General features: G+C 41.6%; 1 protein-coding gene across 3 annotated transcripts in view; it reads left to right on the top strand.

Moving 5' to 3' along the window:
- akap7 (A-kinase anchoring protein 7) overlaps nt 1–26,937 on the top strand; it is a 60,269-nt gene that overhangs the window by 10,496 nt on the left and 22,836 nt on the right. For all 3 annotated transcript variants that reach the window (XM_089118298.1, XM_089118295.1, XM_089118296.1), the window contains exons 6-7: nt 1,976–2,088; nt 8,275–8,422. In XM_089118298.1, coding sequence (XP_088974424.1) covers nt 1,976–2,088; nt 8,275–8,422 — 261 coding nt within the window. The remainder of the gene's footprint in view (nt 1–1,975; nt 2,089–8,274; nt 8,423–26,937) is intronic.

Here is a 26,937-nt window from a genome sequence, read left to right as displayed (position 1 = left end):
GCTCTGTTTTTCTGAATTAACGACGAGTTAATTTTTCATGAGAAACTTTTTTTTGCTCTGTTTTTCTGAATTAACGAGTTAATTTTTCATGAGAATTTTTTTTGTTCTGTTTTTCTGAATTAATGAGTTAATATTTTAATGAGAAAAAAAGTTTTTGCTCTCTTTTTCTGAATTAATGAGTTAATTTTTCATGGAATTTTTTTTTTTTGCTGTTTTTCTAAATTAACTCGTTAATTCAGAAAAACAGAGCAAAAACTTTTTTTCTCACGAAAAATTAACTCATTAATTCAGAAAAACAGAGCAAAAAATGTTCTCATGAAAAATTAACTCGTTAATTCAGAAAAACAGAGCAAATTTTTTTTTTGCTGAATTAACTCATTAATTCAGATTTTTTTCTGAATTAACTCATTAATTCAGAAAAACAGAGCAAAAAATTTTTTCTCATGAAAAATTAACTCATTAATTCAGAAAAACAGAGCAAAAAATTTTTTCTCATGAAAAATTAACTCATTAATTCAGAAAAACAGAGCAAATTGCTCTGTTTTTCTGAATTAATGAGTTAATTTTTCATGGATTTTTTTTTTTGCTCAGTTTTTTTTCTGAATTAACGAGTTAATTTTTCATGGATTTTTTTTTTTGCTCTGTTTTTCTGAATTAACGAGTTAATTTTTCATGGAATTTTTTTTGCTGTTTTTCTGAATTAACTCATTAATTCAGAAAAACTGAGCAAAACAAATTTTTTTCTCATGAAAAATTAACTCATTAATTCAGAAAAACAGAGTAGATTTTTTTTCTTCAAGTGAATGCAATACGCCTCCGTAGAATTAAAACAGATTCATGTCTATCCTTCAGCTGGTTGAGATTGATATGGGATTTTGAAAGTAATTAGTAATTAAAAGTAATTAAATACTTTTTAGAGAGAGTAATTTGTACAATAATCTAATTACATTGTTGAAGAGGTAATTAGTAACTAGTAATTAATTACTTTTTTAGAGTAACTTACCCAACACTGCTCTCAGTGTACTCTCTGTCTAAAGGACGGACAGCTTTCAGATTTTTACGTCATCTGCTGAAAAAATCCTCCAATGACTACAAAAATTTGGTCAACACAACCTCTGACGTACATGCTGTACAGAAATGACAAAACTATCATCATTAGCCGCCTAACTGTTCCTTACACATGACTGACTTTATTCTGCGGACCGTAAGAGAGGATGTTTTGAGAGATGCCTCATTGTGGAAGTCAGTAGAGTCCAAAACTGTCTTTTGTGAACATTGAGCACTGATTGATCGATTGATTATGCAGATATCACTTCCGCATATCACACAGTAACATATTAGCATAACGCCGCTCAAAGACGTATGCTAAGAAAGAAGGCGTTTCGGTGAGTTCTAATGTTGTTGTCGTGGCGATCTGCTTTATTTAATCCGTCTCGGGCTCGAACTGAAACGGTAAAACTAGCGCCTGAAGCTTACGATTATGGTAATGGGTCGACGATTATTAAAGCGCTTTGGGTGTGCAGTATATAAATGCCTAATTCATTCATTCATGGTAAGGTATGTTACGTTTCCGACTCGCGTGTGGACACTGGCTCAGCTGGCCAATCAGAGCACTCTGAGCTCTTTAGAAGGCGGGGCTTTGCAGAAATCAGTGCGGACCAGAGCATCTGCAATAATGTTTTACTGCTTCCAGTATTGGCGACATGTAAAAAAGCCTCTAATATTCACTGATTGAGTTTATATGAGCTCAGGATTTCAGACCCCCATTTGAAATCGAGTGCAAACACTTTCTAGACTTAGAACAAGACACTGAGAGCTTAGACTGCTAATGCCATCTCTCTGTATTGATTATGTCTTGTCTTACATTGAGGACGGTGAGACAGTCTCGGTCCGGTCTGCGGGAGGCTGTAAATAGCCTATCCCAGGATGCATCAGTGTCTCAGAGGCTGTGTGTGTGTTCTTTCTGTCCGCCCAGAGAGTGTGAGGAAGGCGTTTGAGGAGAGAGGCATCGTGTCTGGAGATGACAAAGCCTTCAAACCTCATCTGACGTTTCTCAAACTCTCACGAGCTCCCAAACTACGCAAGCAGGTAAGAAGCGCACGTGTGTGTGTGTGTAACACTGCATTGAGTCAATGACAACAGTGGTCAGTGCAATTTAATTTTGGAAATCATGACTAATTATTCTTCCACTAAATAATATAGTTTATCTGTGCAGCCACAGTTAAGTGTGTGTATAATTCATGCAAAAATAAATAATTTTTATTTTTTTATTTTTTATTGAGAGTGCACCTGACGTGCCCATTTTGAAAGCTAATAACTATGCAGAACCGTTCAAAGGTTTGGGGTCAGTAAGACTGTAATTTACTTTTATAGAAATGAATACTTTTATTCACTAAGGATGCATTGAATTGACGGTAATACATTTATAATGCACTTTCTGTTCATCAAAGAATCCTGAAAAATAAAATATATCAATAAAATATTTTCTTGTTTTCAACACTGATGATAATCATAAATGTTTCTTGATTATCAGATCATCATATTAGAGTGATTTCTATACTGCCTGAAACGAGTCGTCAGCAATTCCTGCCATTGGTTTGTCACTAATTTGCATAATGCCAGCCTCCGGTCTTGACTGGCTGAACAACGTCTACTTTGCCCCTCAAACATTGTAGTTTATCTGAGACTGGAAGAGTTTGGTTCGTGTTGTTCATGTTGAAAACATGCCGTCTTCTGCTGCCAAAGCAAATCCACCAATTACAACAGACTGGACCATCTGTCCTCCAGTCCTTGTTAGTATAGTGGACAGTATCTCACGCGGAAGGCCGGGGTTCGATTCAGTAAAAGGCGAAAGATTTATGCGTGAATGAAGAGAAACTCGAGCTGTAACCATGAAACGTTGGGACCGATCACAACAGACTGGGCCATCTGACCAATCAGAGCAGAGTAGGCCAATCACAACAGACTGGGCCATCTGACCAATTAGAGCAGAGTAGACCAATCACAACAGACTGGGCCATCTGACCAATTAGAGCAGAGTAGACCAATCACAACAGACTGGGCCATCTGACCAATCAGAGCAGAGTAGGCCAATCACAACAGACTGGGCCATCTGACCAATCAGAGCAGAGTAGGCCAATAACAACAGACTGGGCCATCTGACCAATCAGAGCAGAGTAGACCAATCACAACAGACTGGGCCATCTGACCAATCAGAGCAGAGTAGGCCAATCACAACAGACTGGGCCATCTGACCAATCAGAGCAGAGTAGGCCAATAACAACAGACTGGGCCATCTGACCAATCAGAGCAGAGTAGACCAATCACAACAGACTGGGCCATTTGACCAATCAGAGCAGTGTAGACCAATAACAACAGACTGGGCCATCTGACCAATCAGAGCAGAGTAGGCCAATAACAACACACTGGGCCATCTGACCAATCAGAGCAGAGTAGACCAATCACAACAGACTGGGCCATTTGACCAATCAGAGCAGTGTAGACCAATAACAACAGACTGGGCCATCTGACCAATCAGAGCAGAGTAGGCCAATAACAACACACTGGGCCATCTGACCAATCAGAGCAGTGTAGACCAATAACAACAGACTGGGCCATCTGACCAATCAGAGCAGTGTAGGCCAATCACAACAGACTGGGCCATCTGACCAATCAGAGCAGTGTAGACCAATAACAACAGACTGGGCCATCTGACCAATCAGAGCAGAGTAGACCAATAACAACAGACTGGGCCATCTGACCAATCAGAGCAGTGTAGGCCAATCACAACAGACTGGGCCATCTGACCAATCAGAGCAGTGTAGACCAATAACAACAGACTGGGCCATCTGACCAATCAGAGCAGAGTAGACCAATAACAACAGACTGGGCCATCTGACCAATCAGAGCAGAGTAGGCCAATAACAACACACTGGGCCATCTGACCAATCAGAGCAGTGTAGACCAATAACAACAGACTGGGCCATCTGACCAATCAGAGCAGTGTAGGCCAATCACAACAGACTGGGCCATCTGACCAATCAGAGCAGTGTAGACCAATAACAACAGACTGGGCCATCTGACCAATCAGAGCAGAGTAGACCAATAACAACAGACTGGGCCATCTGACCAATCAGAGCAGTGTAGGCCAATCACAACAGACTGGGCCATCTGACCAATCAGAGCAGTGTAGACCAATAACAACAGACTGGGCCATCTGACCAATCAGAGCAGAGTAGACCAATAACAACAGACTGGGCCATCTGACCAATCAGAGCAGTGTAGGCCAATCACAACAGACTGGGCCATCTGACCAATCAGAGCAGTGTAGGCCAATCACAACAGACTGGGCCATCTGACCAATCAGAGCAGTGTAGGCCAATCACAACAGACTGGGCCATCTGACCAATCAGTCACTTGTGGAAAATGGGCATCCGATGAAGTCCTTGATTAGAGAGAGAAGAGCTGATGCTGCAGTGGATGTTATGAGACAATTAACTCTTTCCCCGCCAGCATTTAAAAAAAAAAAAAAGGTTTCCAGCTACTGTCAGCATTTTTGATCATTTTCACAAAAAATGTCATGGCCCCCAGAATATTTTGTTTTATGAATATCTGAAAATGCAATACATCAAAAGAAAAAAAGAACAGAGCCTTTTATTCTAGCTTCATGCATTACTTTTTTCTCAACACTTGAATGTGTGCAAGTGTCATAAAAATGCTAGCCTGACTCGTCATACTCAGATGCTAGTCAGAATGTGAGATGCTGATTACGGGGTGTTTCAAACATAGACTGTAAAAAATATGGACAAAGCGTCTGTGACGTCACCCATAGATTTTCTGAAGAACAGTTTTGAAGCTGTTTATTGGGGGTGTGGGCGGCGCCATATTGGAAAATACAAAGTTTCAGAAAGGATACTGATGTGTTGTCAGATCATGGCCGAGACGTCAAATTCCACTCGGCGCAGCCCGTTATCAGCTGTCAATCAAAGTTAACCGCCCTTATTTCTCATACATTTTATATCTAAATAATCTAAACTAACAAGTTAGAAACAAATTCACCCCCCTCACAAGTTGTCAGGGATTCGGAACCTATCGAAAAATACAATAAAAGTCCATGGGACCAAACTATAAACATATGAATTTATGCTGTGAAAACGGATATTATAACATGACATCTATGGATATTTGCTCCCTTTTGGGACCGATGTTCTGACAATTCATGCTACCCATCGAGATTTCCTACTTACCGCTTATGCGCATGTGCAGACTCACAGTTTTTTTTTATTTTATTTTTTTTTACAAAAGGTACATTTTCCTGATATAATGTATAATTTCCCTTTAAAAATGCTTCAGTTTCTATAAGAAAAGGTGTACTTTGACAAGTCAAAGATGAATATTTTATGATAATTTTTACTTTTCACACCGTTTTAAAAATAAAAACAGTAGTCTACAGTATACAGTAGCTACTCATAACTTAGAATTGTATTAGAATTGTATTTCATACGACTTTAATCGGCATTCTGTGATCAATTCGCGCTACGGTAGCATTTTTCGACAAGGCAGCAAAAATCGACAGAACACCGGCCTCTAGTGGATTTTTGATGTATTGCAGTTTTTCGCACTTCCGGTTAGGCTTCATCTTTCACATTATAATGTTGCCGCTTGGTATCAACCCAACCAGGGAAGAAAACGCCTCTGTACTCAATTGGATGGACGGCAAAAACATCTTTGCAATCGACAAATACCTTGATCTCGGTTCTCTGATCCGCTTTTAAACGGTGTTGGGGAGTAGTTAACTACAAGTAGCGACGCTACTAACTTAACTACATTTTTTAGTAGCTTGGCAGTAGCTCAGTTGCTTTTTAAACAGTGTAGCTTTTCCAGTAGCTAACTACTTTTTGCAGCAAGTAGCGGTGTAGCGCGAGCAAAAGCTACATCGCGTTTGTCGAGCCTGCGCGAATCAGCGCGATTCAAGGTTATTCTTCTTCTTGTTAGATTACAAACTCATTTTTTGCCATTACCGCCACCTGTTGTCTAATCACGCATCTTGCGGCTAACGGTTCACTGACGTACAGAAGTGGGTTGACACACCCATGTTATGATTATATAGCAAGACGTGACGGCAGATTTGGAGGATGGAGAAACAACTAACGTTAATTACACATGGCCTTATTTGTCCAAGTTCAATCGGTATTTTTGAGAAAATGTTCTACATGCAATTTACGTTGGATGTATATTTTGTTCTTGCAATGTTGTAGGCTATTTGTTGCAATTTTGCACTTTTGACAAACATCTGAGATATTTGAGTGTTGTGTGAAATAAAACAATACTCTTTAAAATCATAATTGTATTGCATTGTTTTAAACACCAAATATTTTACTTAAAAACATTCCTCAGACACTTATTCAGTTATTTATAATATATGTTGTTCAAAAAGCAAAAGTAGTTTCAATGTAGCTAGCTACTTTTTGATAGTAACTTGTAGTGTAGCTAACTACTTTTCCAAAAGGGTAGCCTGACGGTAGTTTAACTACTTTAACATACGAGTAGCTTGTAGCTTGTCAAACTATAGTTTCAGAGTAGCTTCCCTAACACTGCTTTTAAATGAATGTGCAGTCTACATCTTCTATAATGCTACGTTCACACCGGACGCGAATCGCGCGTCAAATTCGCGCCTGACGCGTCTAGTTTGACGCTTGACCACTTTGTGTTATTTCGCGTGTCAAGAGCGAAACTGGCGCGCGTAAAAACAAAAGTTTGAAGCGAAATTTACGCGCGTCAGAATCGAAATCCGTTGGCGGCCATTGTTTTTATGTCGACCGAGCATTCATCAAGAGAGTCACCGCTCTGTATTTACTCTGGAGAGCAGAACAGCGGCGTGGGGATCATCGTCGCCGTATATTTGTGTCCACCGGACCCTTCGGAGCCGAACCGTTTGGCGAGTTTCACCATTTGCTCGCTCCAGGAGCTGCGCTGGATGACGGCCGCTGTCAGCGGTACTTCCGCCTGTCACGCGCCCAGTTTGATGACATGTTGTCCCGCATCGGAGCGAGGATCACCCTCGCCCTCATCCACCTAATCTAGCTGTCATTTATTTTTGTTTTGATGATAAATAGAGCCAGCCTTCAAAAGTTATTAACCTGTCCTGTGATTTTTCACGTCCAGACACGAATTTATGCACATATGTTGATTGTCTTTACAACATAATACTATTTCATATAATCTAGCTATGGAATGAATAACATTCAATACAAAATGAACATGTCTCGTATATAGAAATAATGATTTAAGTGATAAAACATTAGCTTTGTTGTGCATAATCCCACTAGTCATAATAATTAATTGAAACATCCAGACACTTCACCACGTGAGCAAGCAGCTAGGCTCCTGATTGGTTAACGCGGCGCGAATTCACGCCAAAGTTCAGATTTTTCAACTCGGGCGGCAGACGCGAATTCGCGTCAAACGCGTGAATGCACAAATGGCACATTCACGCGTAACGCGCTTAACGCGCCAGACGCTCAATTCGCGCGAACTTGACCCGCGAATTGAGGCGTATTCGCGTCTTCCGCGCCGCGCTCCATGGCTCATTCGCGCCGCAGGAATTTTTCACGCGCGTAAAGCGTCTTTGCATTGACTTAACATTGAAATCATTCGCGCCTGACGCCCTACTCGCGTCCGGTGTGAACGTAGCATAACAGGCGCATGTAACCTATAGTAGGAGAAAACAAAACAACATTAGGAGCCTTTAAACTAGCATAGTTTAAACTAGCAGAATAGGATATTTTACAGTATTACAGTATTTCTGATTAAGAATTGCAGACTTGTTTCATAAACATTAAAAAATCTAAAGTGCTCTAGTTTGATTGTGTTGTGCGGATGAAGGATGTTCAGACAGTGAGGGCTGGCGCCAGATCATCACTCACACACACACACAATCAAATCAAACACACATTACCCAGCTTTAACCTGCTCAGACTCGTGCGCTTCCACTCCAGTGTTCACACTGCTCTTCTGAAGACAGAGACAGGGTCTGAGACTCTGCACATCCGCTGAGCTGTTCAGCTGTGTGTGTACGTGACAGACGGACTGATGCTTCTTCTCCGTGTGGAGGACACAGATAGGGGCGTGTGTGTGTGTGTGTAATCTTCCCACAGCTCAGGCTTCCTCTTGAGGTTATCGGCCCGACACACACTTCCAGCCCCACTGGTGTGTCTCTTGTGTGTGTCCTTCAGTTTGCTCTGGACTCAGTGTGTGACGTGTGTGTCTTCGCAGGGCGTTAAGAAGCTGGATCCAGCGCTGTTTTCCGACTTCGAGAGCCGTGTGTTCGGAGACGAGTGTGTGTGTAGAGTGGACCTGTGCTCCATGCTCAAGAAAAAGACCTCAGATGGATACTACCACCGCGAGAAGAGCGTCACGTTCAGTGAGTAAACCTACTCGGGATGAAAGTGTGTGTGTGTGTGTGTGCTTCTGGACTGGATGGGTCTTTGACATCAACATCTTCTGGCTTGTGATTTGGGCTCAGGTTTGCAGGTCATTTCCAAACTATAAATGAAATGTTTTCTTTTAGCCTGGTACTGTGTGATGTAGGGCTGTCAACCTTCCTCTATAATACTATTCGAATTATATTCCTTATTTTATGTAATATTCGAATAATATTCGAATATTAAATGCTCAAATTTATCCTATAATTAATATTTACGACATTACACATTCTTATGGATCGTCAATGCCACTATAGCCTGTGGTTGTTGTTACACGTTCGGCCCACTAGAGGGACATCTAACATTACTACAATAAACATTTAGGGGCTGTTTACACCTGGCCACTTCATGAGTTTTCTCAGATCGGATAGCTCTGATTTATCAAAACGATTCCATTTACACCTGCTCACATAAATGTGTTTTTGCAAAATGGATATAAATCCGATCTTCAATTCCCGCGCTATATGCAGATGTAATGAAGTGCAAACGTCACCGAAAGCAACAGATTTGAGCTGCATTTTATTGATCATCGGCTAATTTCAAAATCAGCAAAGACAGCAATAAGGGAGAGCGGCAACAGAACTGGTAATATCATTTCATTCCTTTACTTTTAATGAAGATGGTGGTGTTAAGTGTCTGCGACTTACTTTCACTTTGATTTGCGCTAGATTGCGGCGCGTTGGCTTGATGAATAGGGGCTTAGATCTGAGGTGATGTGATCGTCTCCCTGATGGCCGCAAATTAGTTAAAATCTCCCGGAATCCGCGCATAACATACATAGCGCGCGGCGCGTGCATGGCAGAGAGGGAGTGAACGAGACCTTGCGAATGTGCCACACGAAAGCTAGTCCCGCGCTCTCCTATTGTTAATAAGAAAGCGATAAGGGGCCGTTTACACCTGGTCACTTCGGAGGTATATATTTATTTTTAAATATATAAAAGCAATATTCGAATAGTAACTTTAGCATTCGAATAGTATTGATTTTTTTAATATTCGAATTATATTCGAATTTCGGAATTCGTTCCAACAGCCCTAGTGTGATGGCATCAGATGAACAGTGTTTCCTCTTTCTGTGTGTTACCTTGACCGAGTAATTCACGTTAATTTGTCAGTAAAAGTCTTCGTGAAAGCTACTGATTACACTTCCTCATGTTTGTATTCCCGCCCACGACTGTCGGATCAGCAGAGGGTTATTACCAGGACAGTTATTGTACGGTTAGGGTTAATATCATACTTTGTCTACTCTTTGAACTGCATTATGGTAAAACTGGATCACTATGGCAACATCTTTCTTACCTGAATGCGACAGTTTTGCTTCTGGTGGAACTGGCAGAACATCGGTTTCTTTCAGTTTTCCCCTTCTTGTGGTCTAAAACCAGTTTGCTCCTGTTTGTTTGTGCTCATCCAGTCTGAAATGTTGACTACAATCATTGGGGTTTATCATATTATCGGTCTCTTTCTTCTCTCTGTATTTAAGATTATTTGTGCCCTTTAGCCGCTGTCTACAAAGCTCTGGACCCTATTCTGGAAACACAAATCAACTCCCTATAAACATTCACTCTTTGAATTCTTGCACCCGGGAGCGATACAAGGCGACGCCATTATGAGTAAAGTTTGCTAAGAAGTATTTCCTACTAAAGCAAGGCGGGATTTGACTCTGGAAAGCAGATAAAGAACAGGCTGGTGGGTGTGGCATGGACTGCAACAAGCCCAGTGCATTATGGGTGTTGAAGATTTCCTACCGTTTTGGCAAAAAAAAAAAACAACAGCCTTTTTCTCAGTTCTCTATAGCCAGGTAACACTGATGTTTTCACCTTTCTACTCCATAGGCAGACAAGTTTTATTGAAAGCTCATCCAGCCAGGTGCTGAAGTTTCCCTATATTGAGTACCATATTTTTAAGGCAAGACAATACAGGTTAAAACCAAGCTTGCCACAGAAGCCCCCTGGTGGCTGGTCCTAGTATAGGTCATAAACCCCGTCTCCTCCATGTTATTCAACGACAGTGAGATGAACTAAGCAATTAAATTACACTTCAAATATCTTTTTTCCAAAGATGGTTTGTCATTTACGGTAGTTTTTATCATGCTGATGTAATTTCAAGTGTTTGTTTTTAAAATAAGTTTGTTTTTAGTTAGTTATTTAATGTGGTGGTGGTGACGTCATGATTGGCAGCTGTGATTGACAGGTTCTCTGAGCGAAGTAGCCACTGAAGCACTTTTTTTCTGGATCTTTGGAGGACTTAGGAGATTGGAGCTTTAAATTTAATATCGAAATTTCTATAATTAATTAAAAAAGTGCAGGAGCGTGTGCTTGTGATTGGTTTTGCAAGAGTGAGGGCAGGGCCTTGATTTTGCGGCTTTACGTCCTGCTCATTTCTGCGCAGGTCCGGTCCCGAGATCGTTACTGCACAGGTCCGGTCTTGAAATCGCTACTGCGCAGGTCCAGTCCCGAGATTGCTACTTGCGCAGGTCCGGTCCCAAAATCGCTACTGCGCAGGTCCGGTCCCGAGATCGCTACTGCCCAGGTTCGGTCCCGAGATCGCTACTGCCCAGGTCCGGTCCCGAAATCGCTACTGCGCAGGTCCGGTCCCAAAATCACTACTGCGCAGGTCCGGTCCCGAGATCGCTACTGTGCAGGTCCGGTCCCGAAATCGATACAGGTCTTGTCCCAAAATCACTACTGCGCAGGTCCAGTCCCGAGATCTCTACTGTGCAGGTCTGGTCCCAAAATCGCTACTCCGCAGGTCCGGTCCCGAGATCGCTACTGCCCAGGTCCGGTCCCGAGATCGCTACTGCGCAGGTTCGGTCCCGAGATCGCTACTGTGCAGGTCCGGTCCCGAAATCGCTACAGGTCTTGTCCCAAAATCGCTACTGCGCAGGTCCGGTCCCGAGATCGCTACTGCGCAGGTCCGGTTTTTTAAAAATCGCTACTGTGCAGGTCTGGTCCCGAAATCACTGCTGCAGAGGTCTCGTCCGGAAATTGCTACCGGGCATGTCTGGTCCAGAAATTGCTACTGCGCAGGTCTGGAAATCAGGTCTGGAAATCGCTACTGCGCATGTCTGGTCCGGAAATCGCTACTGCAGAGAGTTGGTCCCGAAATCGGTACTGTGGAGGTCTGGTCCCGAAATTGCTACTGTGCAGTTCTAGTCCCGATATCGCTACTGCAGAGAGTTGGTCCCGAAATCGGTACTGTGGAGGTCTGGTCCCGAAATCGCTACTGCGCATGTCTGATCCCGAAATCGCTACTGCAGAGAGTTGGTCCCGAAATCGGTACTGTGGAGGTCTGGTCCCGAAATGGCTACTGTGCAGGTCTGGTCCCGAACATTGCTACTGTGCAGGTCTGGTCCCGAAATGGCTACTGTGCAGGTCTTGTCCCGAAAATCGCTACTGTGGAGGTCTGGTCCCGAAATCCCTTCTGTGTAGGTCTGGTCCCAAAATTGCTACTGTGCAGGTCTGGTCCCGAAATCACTACTGCGGAGGTCAGGTCCCGAAATCGCTACTGTGCAGGTTTGGTCCCGAAATCGCTACTGTGTAGGTCTGGTCCCAAAATTGCTACTGTGCAGGTCTGGTCCCGAAATCGCTACTGTGCAGGTCTGGTCCCGAAGTCGCTACTGTGCAGGTCTGGTCCCAAAATCGCTACTGTGCAGGTCTGGTCCCGAAATCGCTTCTGTGTAGGTCTGGTCCCAAAATTGCTACTGTGCAGGTCTGGTCCCGAAATCGCTACTGTGCAGGTCTGGTCCCGAAGTCGCTACTGTGCAGGTCTGGTCCCGAAATCGCTACTGCGGAGGTCAGGTCCCGAAATCGCTTCTGTGTAGGTCTGGTCCCAAAATTGCTACTGTGCAGGTCTGGTCCCGAAGTCGCTACTGTGGAGGTCTGGTCCCGAAATCGCTACTGTGGAGGTCTGGTCCCGAAATCGCTTCTGTGTAGGTCTGGTCCCAAAATTGCTACTGTGCAGGTCTGGTCCCGAAGTCGCTACTGTGGAGGTCTGGTCCCGAAATCGCTACTGTGGAGGTCTGGTCCCGAAATCGCTTCTGTGTAGGTCTGGTCCCAAAATTGCTACTGTGCAGGTCTGGTCCCGAAGTCGCTACTGTGGAGGTCTGGTCCCGAAATCGCTACTGTGGAGGTCTGGTCCCGAAATCGCTTCTGTGTAGGTCTGGTCCCAAAATTGCTACTGTGCAGGTCTGGTCCCGAAGTCGCTACTGTGGAGGTCTGGTCCCGAAATCGCTACTGTGGAGGTCTGGTCCCGAAATCGCTTCTGTGTAGGTCTGGTCCCAAAATTGCTACTGTGCAGGTCTGGTCCCGAAAATCGCTACTGTGGAGGTCTGGTCCCGAAATCGCTACTGTGCAGGTCTGGTCCCGAAAATCGCTACTGTGCAGGTCTGGTCCCGAAATCGCTTCTGTGTAGGTCTGGTCCCAAAATTGCTACTGTGCAGGTCTGGTCCCGAAATCACTACTGCGGAGGTCAGGTCCCGAAATCGCTACTGTGCAGGTTTGGTCCCGAAATCGCTACTGTGGAGGTCTGGTCCCGAAATCGCTTCTGTGTAGGTCTGGTCCCGAAATCGCTACTGTGCAGGTCTGGTCCCGAAATCACTACTGCAGAGGTCAGGTCCCGAAATCGCTACTGTGCAGGTTTGGTCCCGAAATCGCTTCTATGTAGGTCTGGTCCCAAAATTGCTACTGTGCAGGTCTGGTCCCGAAGTCGCTACTGTGCAGGTCTGGTCCCGAAATCACTACTGTGCAGGTCTGGTCCCGAAGTCGCTACCGTGCAGGTCTGGTCCCGAAATCGCTACTGTGGAGGTCTGGTCCCGAAATCGCTTCTGTGTAGGTCTGGTCCCAAAATTGCTACTGTGCAGGTCTGGTCCCGAAATCGCTACTGCGGAGGTCAGGTCCCGAAATCGCTACTGCGCAGGTCTGGTCCCGAAATCGCTACTGTGCAGGTCTGGTCCCAAAATTGCTACTGTGCAGGTCTGGTCCCGAAATCGCTTCTGTGTAGGTCTGGTCCCGAAATCACTACTACGGAGGTCAGGTCCCGAAATCGCTACTGTGTAGGTCTGGTCCCGAAATCGCTTCTGTGTAGGTCTGGTCCCGAAATCACTACTACGGAGGTCAGGTCCCGAAATCGCTACTGCGCAGGTCTGGTCCCGAAATCGCTACTGTGCAGGTCTGGTCCCGAAATTGCTACTGTGCAGGTCTGGTCCCGAAATCGCTACTGCGCAGGTCTGGTCCCGAAATCACTACTGCGGAGGTCAGGTCCCGAAATCACTACTGCGGAGGTCAGGTCCCGAAATCACTACTACGGAGGTCAGGTCCCGAAATCGCTACTGCGCAGGTCTGGTCCCGAAATCGCTACTGCGCAGGTCTGGTCCCGAAATCGCTACTGTGCAGGTCTGGTCCCGAAATCGCTACTGTGCAGGTCTGATCCCGAAATCACTACTGCGGAGGTCAGGTCCCGAAATCACTACTGCGGAGGTCTGGTCCCGAAATCGCTACTGCGCAGGTCTGGTCCCGAAATCGCTACTGTGCAGGTCTGGTCCCGAAATCGCTACTGTGCAGGTCTGATCCCGAAATCACTACTGCGGAGGTCAGGTCCCGAAATCACTACTGCGGAGGTCAGGTCCCGAAATCACTACTACGGAGGTCAGGTCCCGAAATCGCTACTGCGCAGGTCTGGTCCCGAAATCGCTACTGTGCAGGTCTGGTCCCGAAATCGCTACTGCGCAGGTCTGGTCCCGAAATCGCTACTGCGCAGGTCTGGTCCCGAAATCGCTACTGCGCAGGTCTGGTCCCGAAATCGCTACTGTGCAGGTCTGGTCCCGAAATCGCTACTGTGCAGGTCTGATCCCGAAATCACTACTGCGGAGGTCAGGTCCCGAAATCACTACTGCGGAGGTCAGGTCCCGAAATCACTACTACGGAGGTCAGGTCCCGAAATCGCTACTGCGCAGGTCAGGTCCCGAAATCACTACTGCGGAGGTCAGGTCCCGAAATCACTACTGCGGAGGTCAGGTCCCGAAATCGCTACTGCGCAGGTCAGGTCCCGAAATCACTACTGCGGAGGTCAGGTCCCGAAATCACTACTGCGCAGGTCAGGTCCCGAAATCACTACTGCGGAGGTCAGGTCCCGAAATCACTACTGCGGAGGTCAGGTCCCGAAATCACTACTGCGCAGGTCTGGTCCCGAAATCACTACTACGGAGGTCAGGTCCCGAAATCGCTACTGCGCAGGTCAGGTCCCGAAATCACTACTGCGGAGGTCAGGTCCCGAAATCACTACTGCGGAGGTCTGGTCCCGAAATCGCTACTGTGCAGGTCTGGTCCCGAAATCGCTACTGCGCAGGTCTGGTCCCGAAATCACTACTACGGAGGTCAGGTCCCGAAATCGCTACTGCGCAGGTCTGGTCCCGAAATCGCTACTGCGCAGGTCTGGTCCCGAAATCACTACTACGGAGGTCAGGTCCCGAAATCGCTACTGCGCAGGTCTGGTCCCGAAATCACTACTACGGAGGTCAGGTCCCGAAATCGCTACTGCGCAGGTCTGGTCCCGAAATCACTACTACGGAGGTCAGGTCCCGAAATCGCTACTGCGCAGGTCTGGTCCCGAAATCGCTACTGCGCAGGTCTGGTCCCGAAATCACTACTACGGAGGTCAGGTCCCGAAATCGCTACTGCGCAGGTCTGGTCCCGAAATCACTACTACGGAGGTCAGGTCCCGAAATCGCTACTGCGCAGGTCTGGTCCCGAAATCACTACTACGGAGGTCAGGTCCCGAAATCGCTACTGCGCAGGTCTGGTCCCGAAATCACTACTACGGAGGTCTGGTCCCGAAATCGCTACTGCGGAGGTCTGGTCCCGAAATCGCTACTGCGCAGGTCTGGTCTCGAAATTGCTACTGCGAAGGTCTGGTCCCGAAATTGCTACTGCGCATGTCTCGTCCAGAAAGCGGTACTGCGCATTTCTGGTCCCGAAATCACTACTACACACACACAAGTTTCTGATTAATCAAATTTTTGATTCATCTTCTCCCCAACTACTTTGACTGGAGATGGCGTTATTATCCCCCACCCGAATTCAGTGCAGAACTGGGAGGATAACATGGCGACGTGGCCAAGCATAACGTACAGCAAGATTTGCTACTACTTCGCCCAATCCATGGCAATAGATGGAAAAGCAATGGACAAGCTGAAAGCCTCCGAGGCATATCAATGTCTGGACAGCAACAAAGTCGTTGTGTCATGTCATACAAACATGATCGTTTTGTTTATATGAAAGCAAATGTAGAGCCTAGCCAGTGTTTGAACAATGTGTGGCATGAATGCTTGGGTGCTGCATTGCTTGGGTGCTGGTAATTGAAGTCGGAGGAGTCAAAACTGCGGGATGTGTGTGTGTGTTGCTGGACCAGGGAGATTATTTGACCATTATAGCCAAGGCCTATGTCTTTTTTATTGTTGGTATCCGAACTATATCATAGGCTACTTAGCTAGAGTGCAAAGTGTGTGTGTGCCATGATGGTAATAATTAGGCGCAAGAGAGAAGTGCGGGCATGATCGAAATTTGTGTGTGAGATAGAGAGAGAGGCGCAGTCACAATCGAACTGTGTGTGTTTGTGTGTAAACAATGGAGCGCATGGACTTTGCCTCTTCGTAGCTGGCACTCTCTATCTAACCACTCGTTCAGGTGCTTTCTCAAGTGTTTGCAACCAACTACCGCACACATCATACCCGAGCCACCTTTCTTCATGTCCTAATTGTTATATCTTCTTCATCACTACGATAGTGCTTTGTCGGCAAAACAGAGCTACTGTAGTTAGCAAAACAAACCACCCCGCCAGAACGGAAATGGGTTGCATCGACGGGAGGGGTTTAGGATGTAGAGCGGAAACAGCTCAAAAACTTGTTTATATGGTGGAAGTGCCCTGTGAAGAGGTCACTATTGGGCAGACGGCTCCCTCTGGTGGCTGGATGAATGAATCTCACACTGAGATGCTACAGTATTCATCTAAACAGTGTGTGTTGGCGGCCCTGATCACCACACAAACATGTTACATTACATGCTCATGACAATAAGTAGCTATTAAAGGGATAGTTCACTTTGAAATCAATGTTTGATATGTTTTATCTTACCTCAAGGGCATCCAAGATGCAGGTGTCTTTGTTTCCAAAGTATTTTCAATTTTGATATTTTTAGGTCAAACTGTTCTTGTCTGTCAGTTATATAATGGAGGTCTATGGTCACCACCTCAAAGAGCATGCACAGAGAAATCCAAATTAAACCTTCAGATCACTTGGACGTGGCTGTGATTACAAGAGGTAAAAACTATATAAATACTGTTCGTTTTCTCACACAAACCGCTCGTTTCGTGTCTTAGGCCATCAATGTGTACTTACATTTACGAGCCATTAAATCATGTTTAATTTGGACTTCTCTGTGCATGCTCTTTGAGGTGGTGACCATAGACCTCCATTATATGACTGACAGACAAGAACGGTTTGACCTAAAAATATAAAAATTGAAAATACTGTGTAAACAAAGACACCTACATCTTGGATGCCCTTGAGGTAAGATAAAACATCAAAAAAATTATTTCAAAGTGAACTATTCCTTTAATAATAATCTGCATTATGTTGTTGATCCTGCCAAGAACTGGAACAAATAGTGAAATTGCTCTTTTAATGTTAATGATAATTAATGCTGATAGCACAGGATACTCGTTTGAGAACATGCTCTTCATCTTTATTTATTATTCATCTTTACAATAAGGTTTATATGTAAACATTAGTTAACATGAACAACAATAATTCTGCAACATTTGTTAGTCTTAGCTAACTTGAACTATTACTAATACATTTTTAAAATCAAATGTCTGTCTGTCTGTCCTTGGTTTCTCATCTGCTATATCTGCTTAAATACGAGTCCTATAAATGTACAGTATTTTTTCTTGGATTGGATTTGAGCTACAGACTGACATTAACTGTATTACTGGTATTGATGTGTAGTATGTGACAGATGAGCCGTGTAATGTAAAGTGTTTCTCGGTTCGGAAGCAGATAACGGCTGTGGGAATGGGGAAGACTGGTCAGTGATATCACACAGATGACAGCAGGGGGCAGTGTTGATCCTCTGTAGTTTCTCCACAAGCAGTCATTACCGCTCTGACAGAAGCCGGGTGTGATGAACATGGAGTGTGTGCCAAATATCACTGCAGTAGAGCTGTGATCATGTTGTGTTAGCATCTCGAATGAATCCCATAGTTCTGCCATATATCCTGTGTCAATATTGTACCATCGAAGATCTGTGATGTATTATTAGTCAGGGTCTGAGCTGAGAACAGTGGCCAGCAGTGTTACTGACAGTAATATGATTATTGAGCGAGTCAGATATGAGGTCAGTCACTGTCCGTCTTTCAGTCAAACGGCTGAAAGCACGAAGTGACACCATGATTTTGTTTTGGTGAGTTAATGTGAGGAATCCTCCTACAGATGGTTTATCTTCTGCTGAGGTCGAAGTCTTCAGGAAACGCACACGTTTGTTCTCTATAGTAGATATGAATTGCTTATGTCACCTACATGTATGTTTACACAGGCTCAGACCGAGCTCAATATAACAGGGTGGTGTCAAGCCGAAGTAATTGGATCAACAGCTCAAAATGAAGCATGGCAAGCTTGAATTCGACAGCCTTCTCAATTATATATTCGGGAATGTCTTGTGCACTTGCGTATGTTTAATGTCTTACGAACTGGTCCGTGGATGAGACTCAAAATGTACTAAATATTTTTTAAAAAGCGCAGTTTTACTTGTAGCTATGTCATCGAAGGACAATTATGCTCATGGTAGCTCCACTTTCTCGAGTAAACAATTATAAATCTTATTTTTTTATGGACTATTGCCGTGTTTTATAAATGTTTTCTCTCTGCACATGATTATTGTGTTCAATTCATGCGTCTCATAATAATCTTCTCTGATGACGATCACACCAGATCCACCAATAGCAAACCACAACCCCCACGGACACAATCAAGCCCCGCCCACAATAGGGATGGGCAACGATTAATCGCGATTAATCGCATCCAAAATAAAAGTTTTTGTTTACGTAATATATGTGTGTGTGGTGTGCATAATTATTTTGTATATATAAATACACACACATGCATGTATATATTTAAGAAATATTTGCATGTATATACTTCATATATATTTATACATAATTAATATTACGTATAAATATAAATATTTGATATATTAAGAACACATATTTCTTAAATATATACATTCATGTGTACGGAGGCGTATTGCATTCACTTGAAGAAAAAAAATCTACTCTGTTTTTCTGAATTAACGAGTTAATTTTTCATGAGAAAAAAAATTTGCTCTGTTTTTCTGAATTAGTGAGTTAATTTTTCATGAGAAAAAAAATTTGCTCTGTTTTTCTGAATTAGTGAGTTAATTTTTCATGAGAAAAAAAATTGTTTCTCTGTTTTTCTGAATTAACGAGTTAATTTTTCATGAGAAAAAAAATTTGCTCTGTTTTTCTGAATTAGTGAGTTCATTTTTCATGAGAAAAAAAATTTGCTCTGTTTTTCTGAATTAGTGAGTTAATTTTTCATGAGAAAAAAAAAATTTTCTCTGTTTTTCTGAATTAACGAGTTCATTTTTCATGAGAAAAAAAATTTGCTCTGTTTTTCTGAATTAGTGAGTTAATTTTTCATGAGAAAAAAAAAAATTTCTCTGTTTTTCTGAATTAACGAGTTAATTTTTCATGAGAAAAAAAAATTTGCTCTGTTTTTCTGAATTAGTGAGTTCATTTTTCATGAGAAAAAAATTTTTTCTCTGTTTTTCTGAATTAACGAGTTAATTTTTCATGAGAAAAAAAAAATTTGCTCTGTTTTTCTGAATTAGTGAGTTCATTTTTCATGAGAAAAAAAATTTGCTCTGTTTTTCTGAATTAGTGAGTTCATTTTTCATGAGAAAAAAAATTTTTCTCTGTTTTTCTGAATTAACGAGTTAATTTTTCATGAGAAAAAAAAATTTGCTCTGTTTTTCTGAATTAGTGAGTTCATTTTTCATGAGAAAAAAATTTTTTTCTCTGTTTTTCTGAATTAACGAGTTCATTTTTCATGAGAAAAAAAAATTTGCTCTGTTTTTCTGAATTAACGAGTTAATTTTTCATGAGAAAAAAAAATTTGCTCTGTTTTTCTGAATTAGTGAGTTCATTTTTCATGAGAAAAAAAATTTGCTCTGTTTTTCTGAATTAGTGAGTTCATTTTTCATGAGAAAAAAAAAATGTCTCTGTTTTTCTGAATTAACGAGTTAATTTTTCATGAGAAAAAAATTTTTGCTCTGTTTTTCTGAATTAATGAGTTAATTTTTAATGGAATTTTTTTTTTGCTCTGTTTTTCTGAATTAATGAGTTAATTCAGAAAAACAGCAAAAATAAATTTTCTCATGAAAAATTAACTCATTAATTCAGAAAAACAGAGCAATTTTTTTTTTCTCATGAAAAATTAACTCGTTAATTCAGAAAAACAGAGTAGATTTTTGTTCTTCAAGTGAATGCAATACGTATACACACCACAACACACATATATTACATAAACACAAACTTTTATTTTGGATGTGATTAATCGTTGCCCATCCCTTGCCCACATTTGTTCTCATTCCTGAAGCGTTTTACTTAGATATAAAGGACACAACAGAGAAGAAAAGACTAGTACATGATTTATTTACTAGTTCCTAAGAAAACTCCAGGCCAACCGTCCATTTTATCTGCTCGCCACAGTCAGCCATGTCCTCTGTCTACTCTGCGAGTGTGTGTGTGTGTGTGTGTGTGTGTTAATGGAGCGGTTTATATATCTGCTCCGGCCCGAGTCACGATCAATGAGCGTCTCCTGCTGCTCTGATCAATACACTCGTCTAGTTTTAGCCCTGAGGTGTCTTTCTAAGCCCAGAATACTGACACACATCTGTTGCTCGATCGCTTCAGCAAGATCAGATCACTGGGATTTCCTTGCTCTTTCATGGTATAATATATAGACACTTTCCTCTTTACTTCAGAACATGTACTGAAATCAGTCTGAGAAATTATGACTATGACCAAACAAACACCAGCTCATTAACATATGACCACCATATTTGCATATCAACATCTGTTCAGTAACTCGTGTGGGCGTGGTTAGTCGCTCATCTCACATGTGAAGAGCTCAGCCAATCATAAGAGGGCATTTAATTTAACAGACAGATGATGTGTAAAGTCATCAGAAGCTCATTATTCAGATGTAATGTTCCCGCTGTGAGATGATCATCTGGACTCGCACACGCTAATGAGGCTAATGAATTAGATGAACGTATCAGTCGTTTCCTACAGATACAGACTGATGAAGTATTTCCGGGGTAGATATTTATAGAAAACAACACGTTCTCCTTGCATACAAAAATGGTGTAGGATTTATTTTGAAACCATTTTTGCTCAGAAATTGCACAAATAAATATAAAGAAACGTGAAGTTTTGAAGTAGAAAGACTGAAATAGTTTGTTTCATGTAAAGCATACTCCACTTATTAAGCACACACTTTATTTACACGTCATTTACTAGGTTTTGTCTGAATGTTATTTGCTGCTGTCTATTTAAAAAAATAAATAATAATTTGAATGAATTATTCAATGACTCAATCATAAATAAATACACCCAAAACTCTGATGACGATGTTTAATACGTGGTACTGCACTTTATGCACTTTACTAGTTAGTTTCATACACAGTCTATAGAAATACCAGAACTATAACTGGTAAGTGACAAATAAACTTTGAACTTTGAACCTTAAATACTGACGCTGGGTCTGAAACTGCATATTCTCTTGAATAGTGACTTATATTAAATAAGTAATTCAGGAACGTTAAAAAAGTGTGTATGTAGTATGAATGTAATCTGGATTTACCACTTTCGCCATGTTGTCATTATCATGTGACCTAGCAGTGTCAGTTGTGTCGCTTCACTGTCATTCATAAATAATAATAAGTATAGTGTCCATCAGATGCACACTTCAGAATCTCCCCGGAAGTAGTAGGTCATCCAGAGACTCTTCACATACTCTTTAATGAGTACTGGGAATTCACACACACTTTTGTCACATACTGTTTTTCACCTACTATATAACAGAGAAGTGTGTGATTTCAGCCTGAATCAGCATTTTTTGAATGAATCTCTTGAGTGAACAATTCAATGACTCACTCAGAAAGACTGCACTTGTTTCATTACTGGATGATTCAGTGTTTTTGAACGAACTCTTGAGTGAATGATTCAATGACTCTCTCATTAAGACTACATTTGTTTCATTACTGGATGATTCAGTGTTTTTGAACGAACTCTTGACTGAGTGATTTAAGGACTCACTCAGAAAGACTGCATTTGTTTCATTGCTGGATGATTCAGTGTTTTTACTGGATGATTCAGTGTTTTTGAACAAACTCTTGACTGAACGATTTAATGACTCACTCAGAAAGACTGCATTTGTTTCATTACTGGATGATTCAGTGTTTTTACTGGATGATTCAGTGTTTTTGAACAAACTCTTGACTGAACGATTTAATGACTCACTTAGAAGGACTGCATTTGTTTCATTATTTGATTATTCATTTTTTTTTAACAAACTCTTGAGTGAACAATTCAATGACTCATTCAGAAAAACTGCATTTGTTTCATTACTGGATGATTCAGTGTTTTTGAACAAACTCTTGAGTGAACGATTCAATGACTCACTCAGAAAAACTGCATTTGTTTCATTACTGGATGATTCAGTGTTTTTGAACGAACTCTTGAGTGAACGATTCAATGACCCACTCAGAAAGACTGCACTTTTTCATTACTGGATGATTCAGTGTTTTTGAACGAACTCTTGAGTGAACGATTCAATAACTCCCTCATTAAGACTGCATTTGTTTCATTACTGGATGATTCAGTGTTTTTACTGGATGATTCTGTGTTTTTGAACAAACTCTTGACTGAATGATTTAATGACTCACTCAGAAAGACTGCATTTGTTTCATTACTGGATGATTCAGTGTTTTTGAACAAACTCTAGACTGAACGATTTAATGACTCACTCAGAAAGACTGCATTTGTTTCATTACTGGATGATTCAGTGTTTTTGAACGAACTCTTGACTGAGTGATTTAAGGACTCACTCAGAAAGACTGCATTTGTTTCATTGCTGGATGATTCAGTGTTTTTACTGGATGATTCAGTGTTTTTGAACAAACTCTTGACTGAACGATTTAATGACTCACTCAGAAAGACTGCATTTGTTTCATTACTGGATGATTCAGTGTTTTTACTGGATGATTCAGTGTTTTTGAACAAACTCTTGACTGAACGATTTAATGACTCACTTAGAAGGACTGCATTTGTTTCATTATTTGATTATTCATTTTTTTTAACAAACTCTTGAGTGAACAATTCAATGACTCATTCAGAAAAACTGCATTTGTTTCATTACTGGATGATTCAGTGTTTTTGAACAAACTCTTGAGTGAACGATTCAATGACTCACTCAGAAAAACTGCATTTGTTTCATTACTGGATGATTCAGTGTTTTTGAACAAACTCTTGAGTGAACGATTCAATGACTCACTCAGAAAGACTGCACTTTTTCATTACTGGATGATTCAGTGTTTTTGAACGAACTCTTGAGTGAACGATTCAATGACTCGCTCATTAAGACTGCATTTGTTTCATTACTGGATGATTCAGTGTTTTTACTCGATGATTCAGTGTTTTTGAACAAACTCTTGACTGAACGATTTAATGACTCACTCAGAAGGACTAATCATGTGACCTAGCAGTGCCAGTTGTGTCGCTTCACTGTCATTCATAAATAATAATAAGTATAGTGTCCATCAGATGCACACTTCAGAATCTCCCCGGAAGTAGTAGGTCATCCAGAGACTCTTCACATACTCTTTAATGAGGACTGGGAATTCACACACACTTTTGTCACATACTGTTTTTCACCTACTATATAACAGAGAAGTAATTTTGAAAAATACTGTGATATAAATATTTGCTCATACGGTCCTCAAATCCACCATTTAATACATTTAGTTTGAGTAAATTGTCCTGTTGTAACAGCTGGTGACCGTATTATTGTAACAGTCGGTTCATAGATGTTTTATCTTCTTTGAGATTGAATCCAGTCGTGCTGTCACTGCCACACACACACACACACACAGTTAATATATGACAGTGTCTGACCACAGCTCATCTAGGATAAGCTCGGCTCTAATCCCTGGATGACATGCGTTCCCAAAAACCAGTCAAGTCACCTTCATGTACACAGCGTGTCCAACACACAACCACTCCTGAGTCTTCCTCCATTCAGCATATCTCGGGAAGGATCATGTAGTCTTCAAAATCTCTGATAGTTGTAGAGGAAACACATCTTCATAATGCTTCTCTTGTGCGTCTCTGTTTAAATTTGCTGTTCAGTCCCTGTTAGTTCTGGTTAATGCTGTCCAGATGTTGCAAGTGTCACTTGTCCTGGAAAGTCCTGGAAATATTTATGAAAAGTGCATGAATTATTGAAAGACATTTTATTGATAAAACTGTCTTTTCCCACAAAATCAACGCCAAATGACCGTCTTAATGAGTGAGTCATTCATTTGAACAATTCATTCAAACGACTGATTCTTTAAAGAATGAGGCAGTTGTTTATGAATGAGTCATTGAATCTTTGACTCAAATGATTCGTTCAAAACGCTGAATCATTCATTCAATCATTAATGAAAACACTGATGAGAATTGGCCTGAAACTGAACCGTCAATACTGGGTCCAAAATATAAGTTGCTTGATTTTAGCGGTTTATTGATCTGTTGTATGAAATCAATGTCACATTATCAATCGTGATGGTATTCAGGAAAACAGCACTCGTCGTGAGAGGTTGCTTAACAGTATCTTATGTCATACACACACACTCACATTTTGTTTGTGTTAATATAAAAACTCCCGTTTATTGTGTGCTGTGAATAACGCAACCTTGTAATCGTCAGTAATTTGTACATTATATATTAATATATCCACTATCAATTGGCTCTTACAGTAAGTGTATTGAATCAGAATAATTATTGCGTACTACTGATTCCCTAGTTATTTGTTATTGACGTTAATCAGGCTACCATTCTCTCTCACTTGCCCCTTCAAAAAATCCACTTGTCCCAGACAGCGGCGTGTACTGTGTATAATTATTTTATGCATATAAATACACACACATGCATGTATATATTTAAGAAAAAAATGTTAATTATAAATAAAATATTTATAGGCAAGGCAAGGCACTTTTATTTATAAAGCACTAGGGCTGGGCGATATGGCCAAAAAATCATATCTCGATATTTTTTGGTCAAATGGCGATATACGATATATATCTCGGTACTTTTTACGTTTTCTATTTAGATAAAGAAAATCTTTATATTTAAAAAAAAAAATATATATATATATATATATATATATATTCACATTCGGCCCAATGATATCCTACAAACAATGTTGATATTGAAGGATATGGAAACAAATATAATATAGGCTATGCAATATATTATGTGCAAAAAGCTTTTGTTTTTATATTGACTAAAAGCTCAACTAAAAATGAAAATAAAAACAAAAACAAAAGCACAAACTAATTATATTAGCCTGCATTTGATTACCCCATTATAATCACTTTCACTTTCATTAAAAATATATACTTGTAGGTTTAAAATTCCACATATGGCACATTTATTTTCTCCAACAACAAATATTTTAGCAATATGTTTATTTTAGTCAGAATTATTGCGTACTACGTAGTACTATTCACGCGCATGCGCGCGCCGGCGCTCGTTCAAGGAAGCATGAATTTTAGCGGAGATTCACTTGCAGAAGCTCGTCCTCTTCTGACATGGACATGTTGTGAAATCGACATATTTGCTTTACTTTCTAACATTTACAGATGGAGAATATGTGAAATGTAAGTTGAGCACTGAGGAAAGCACCACATCTCAAACGCATTAAACAGCGCAAGTATATCTGTCAGTCAGCAACAGTGTCTGTCAGAGCATTTGACAGGGCGGCAAGCTGCCTTAAACTTGTTAACTATATCAAAGTGATTTTGACGCAATTAATATAAGCTTGTGTCATGTTTAGGACAAATTGTACTACGTAGCCTAGCTACTTTCACTGCAGCAGCTCACACTGCAACCTCCGCTATTTTTCAGATGTGCTCATATCAAACTACTGTATCGATATAAACGGTATTGCCTCATTCCATATCGTTTCAAAAAATATAACGATACATCGTACATATTCGATATATCGCCCAGCCCTATAAAGCACGTTTAAAACAGCCACTGCTGACCAAAGTGCTGTACAGTCAGTTCAAAAAATATGAAATACATAAATACACCAACCAACGTAAACACAACATAAGCACATCATAAAGCGCATCATAAAATTACATTTGACCAAATGCCAAATTATATTATATTTATATAATATTATAATATAAATTATGTATAAATATAGATTTTGAAACACCTTAAAGGTGCAGCTTGGACACATCTTCAGTGTAGAACCCAGGGTCACAGGGTGTTTCGGGTCTTTGATCTTCAGACACCCTCACCTTGAGGCTTTTTCAGCGGCCTCACTGATGTTTTTAGTGGCTCTTCTTCCTCCCAACCCTCTGATGCCAAAGAGCCTGAATGCCCGATGCACAGATTGACTTAGAAAGCCCCTGCAGCCCCCTTCTATTGGCTCACAGTGGGCCCTCCATCATCTTCCTTTGCTTGGCTCAACCAGCTCAAGATATTTGGCCTTCTTCTTTTCGAAGGCCTCCTCCATCATGTCCTCCCAGGGGACAGTAAGCTCCATTGGCACAACTTGCTTTGTTGAGTCAGATGTTAAGACCAGTTCTGGCCTCAGTGATGTCATCGCTATGTGCTCTGGGAACTTTAACTGCCTCCCAAGGTCTGCCTACAACTGCCAGTCACAGGCCATGGCTAGCAGTCCTGATGAGGCCTTGCGTTCTCCCTGAGGTTTCTCCCCTGCCCTGACAAAGGAGATGTTGTGCGTCACTGGGACTTGATGTTTAGACTCCCGGATTGCAGTGCAGATGGTGTCCGCTACTACCTTCAGCACCTGGTTATGGTGCCAAGTGTACTTCCCCTCTCCTAGTGCTTTAGGACAGCAACTTAGGACGTGCTCCAGGGGAACCACGAGCCGGGCACAGAAGGCATGTTGGTATTTCTGCTAAGCCCCAGATAGGAAGGTTAGATGGACTTGGGAACACATCATACACCGACTGGATCAAGAACTTAAGTTTTGCGGGTTCAGACTTCCATAGTTCTGTCCAGGTAATCTTCCGGCAAGTCTTCCCTATGTCTCAATCTTGCTTCTGCTTGGTCGACTACCTCTTGCGCTCGCCATTTCCTCCCA

This window comes from Pimephales promelas, chromosome 13, assembly GCF_988280905.1.
Source record: "Pimephales promelas chromosome 13, fPimPro1.hap1.1, whole genome shotgun sequence".
NCBI lineage: Eukaryota > Metazoa > Chordata > Actinopteri > Cypriniformes > Leuciscidae > Pimephales > Pimephales promelas.
The sequence above is the reverse complement of the archived record's forward strand: the minus strand, read 5'-3'. Positions and strand labels throughout refer to the sequence as shown.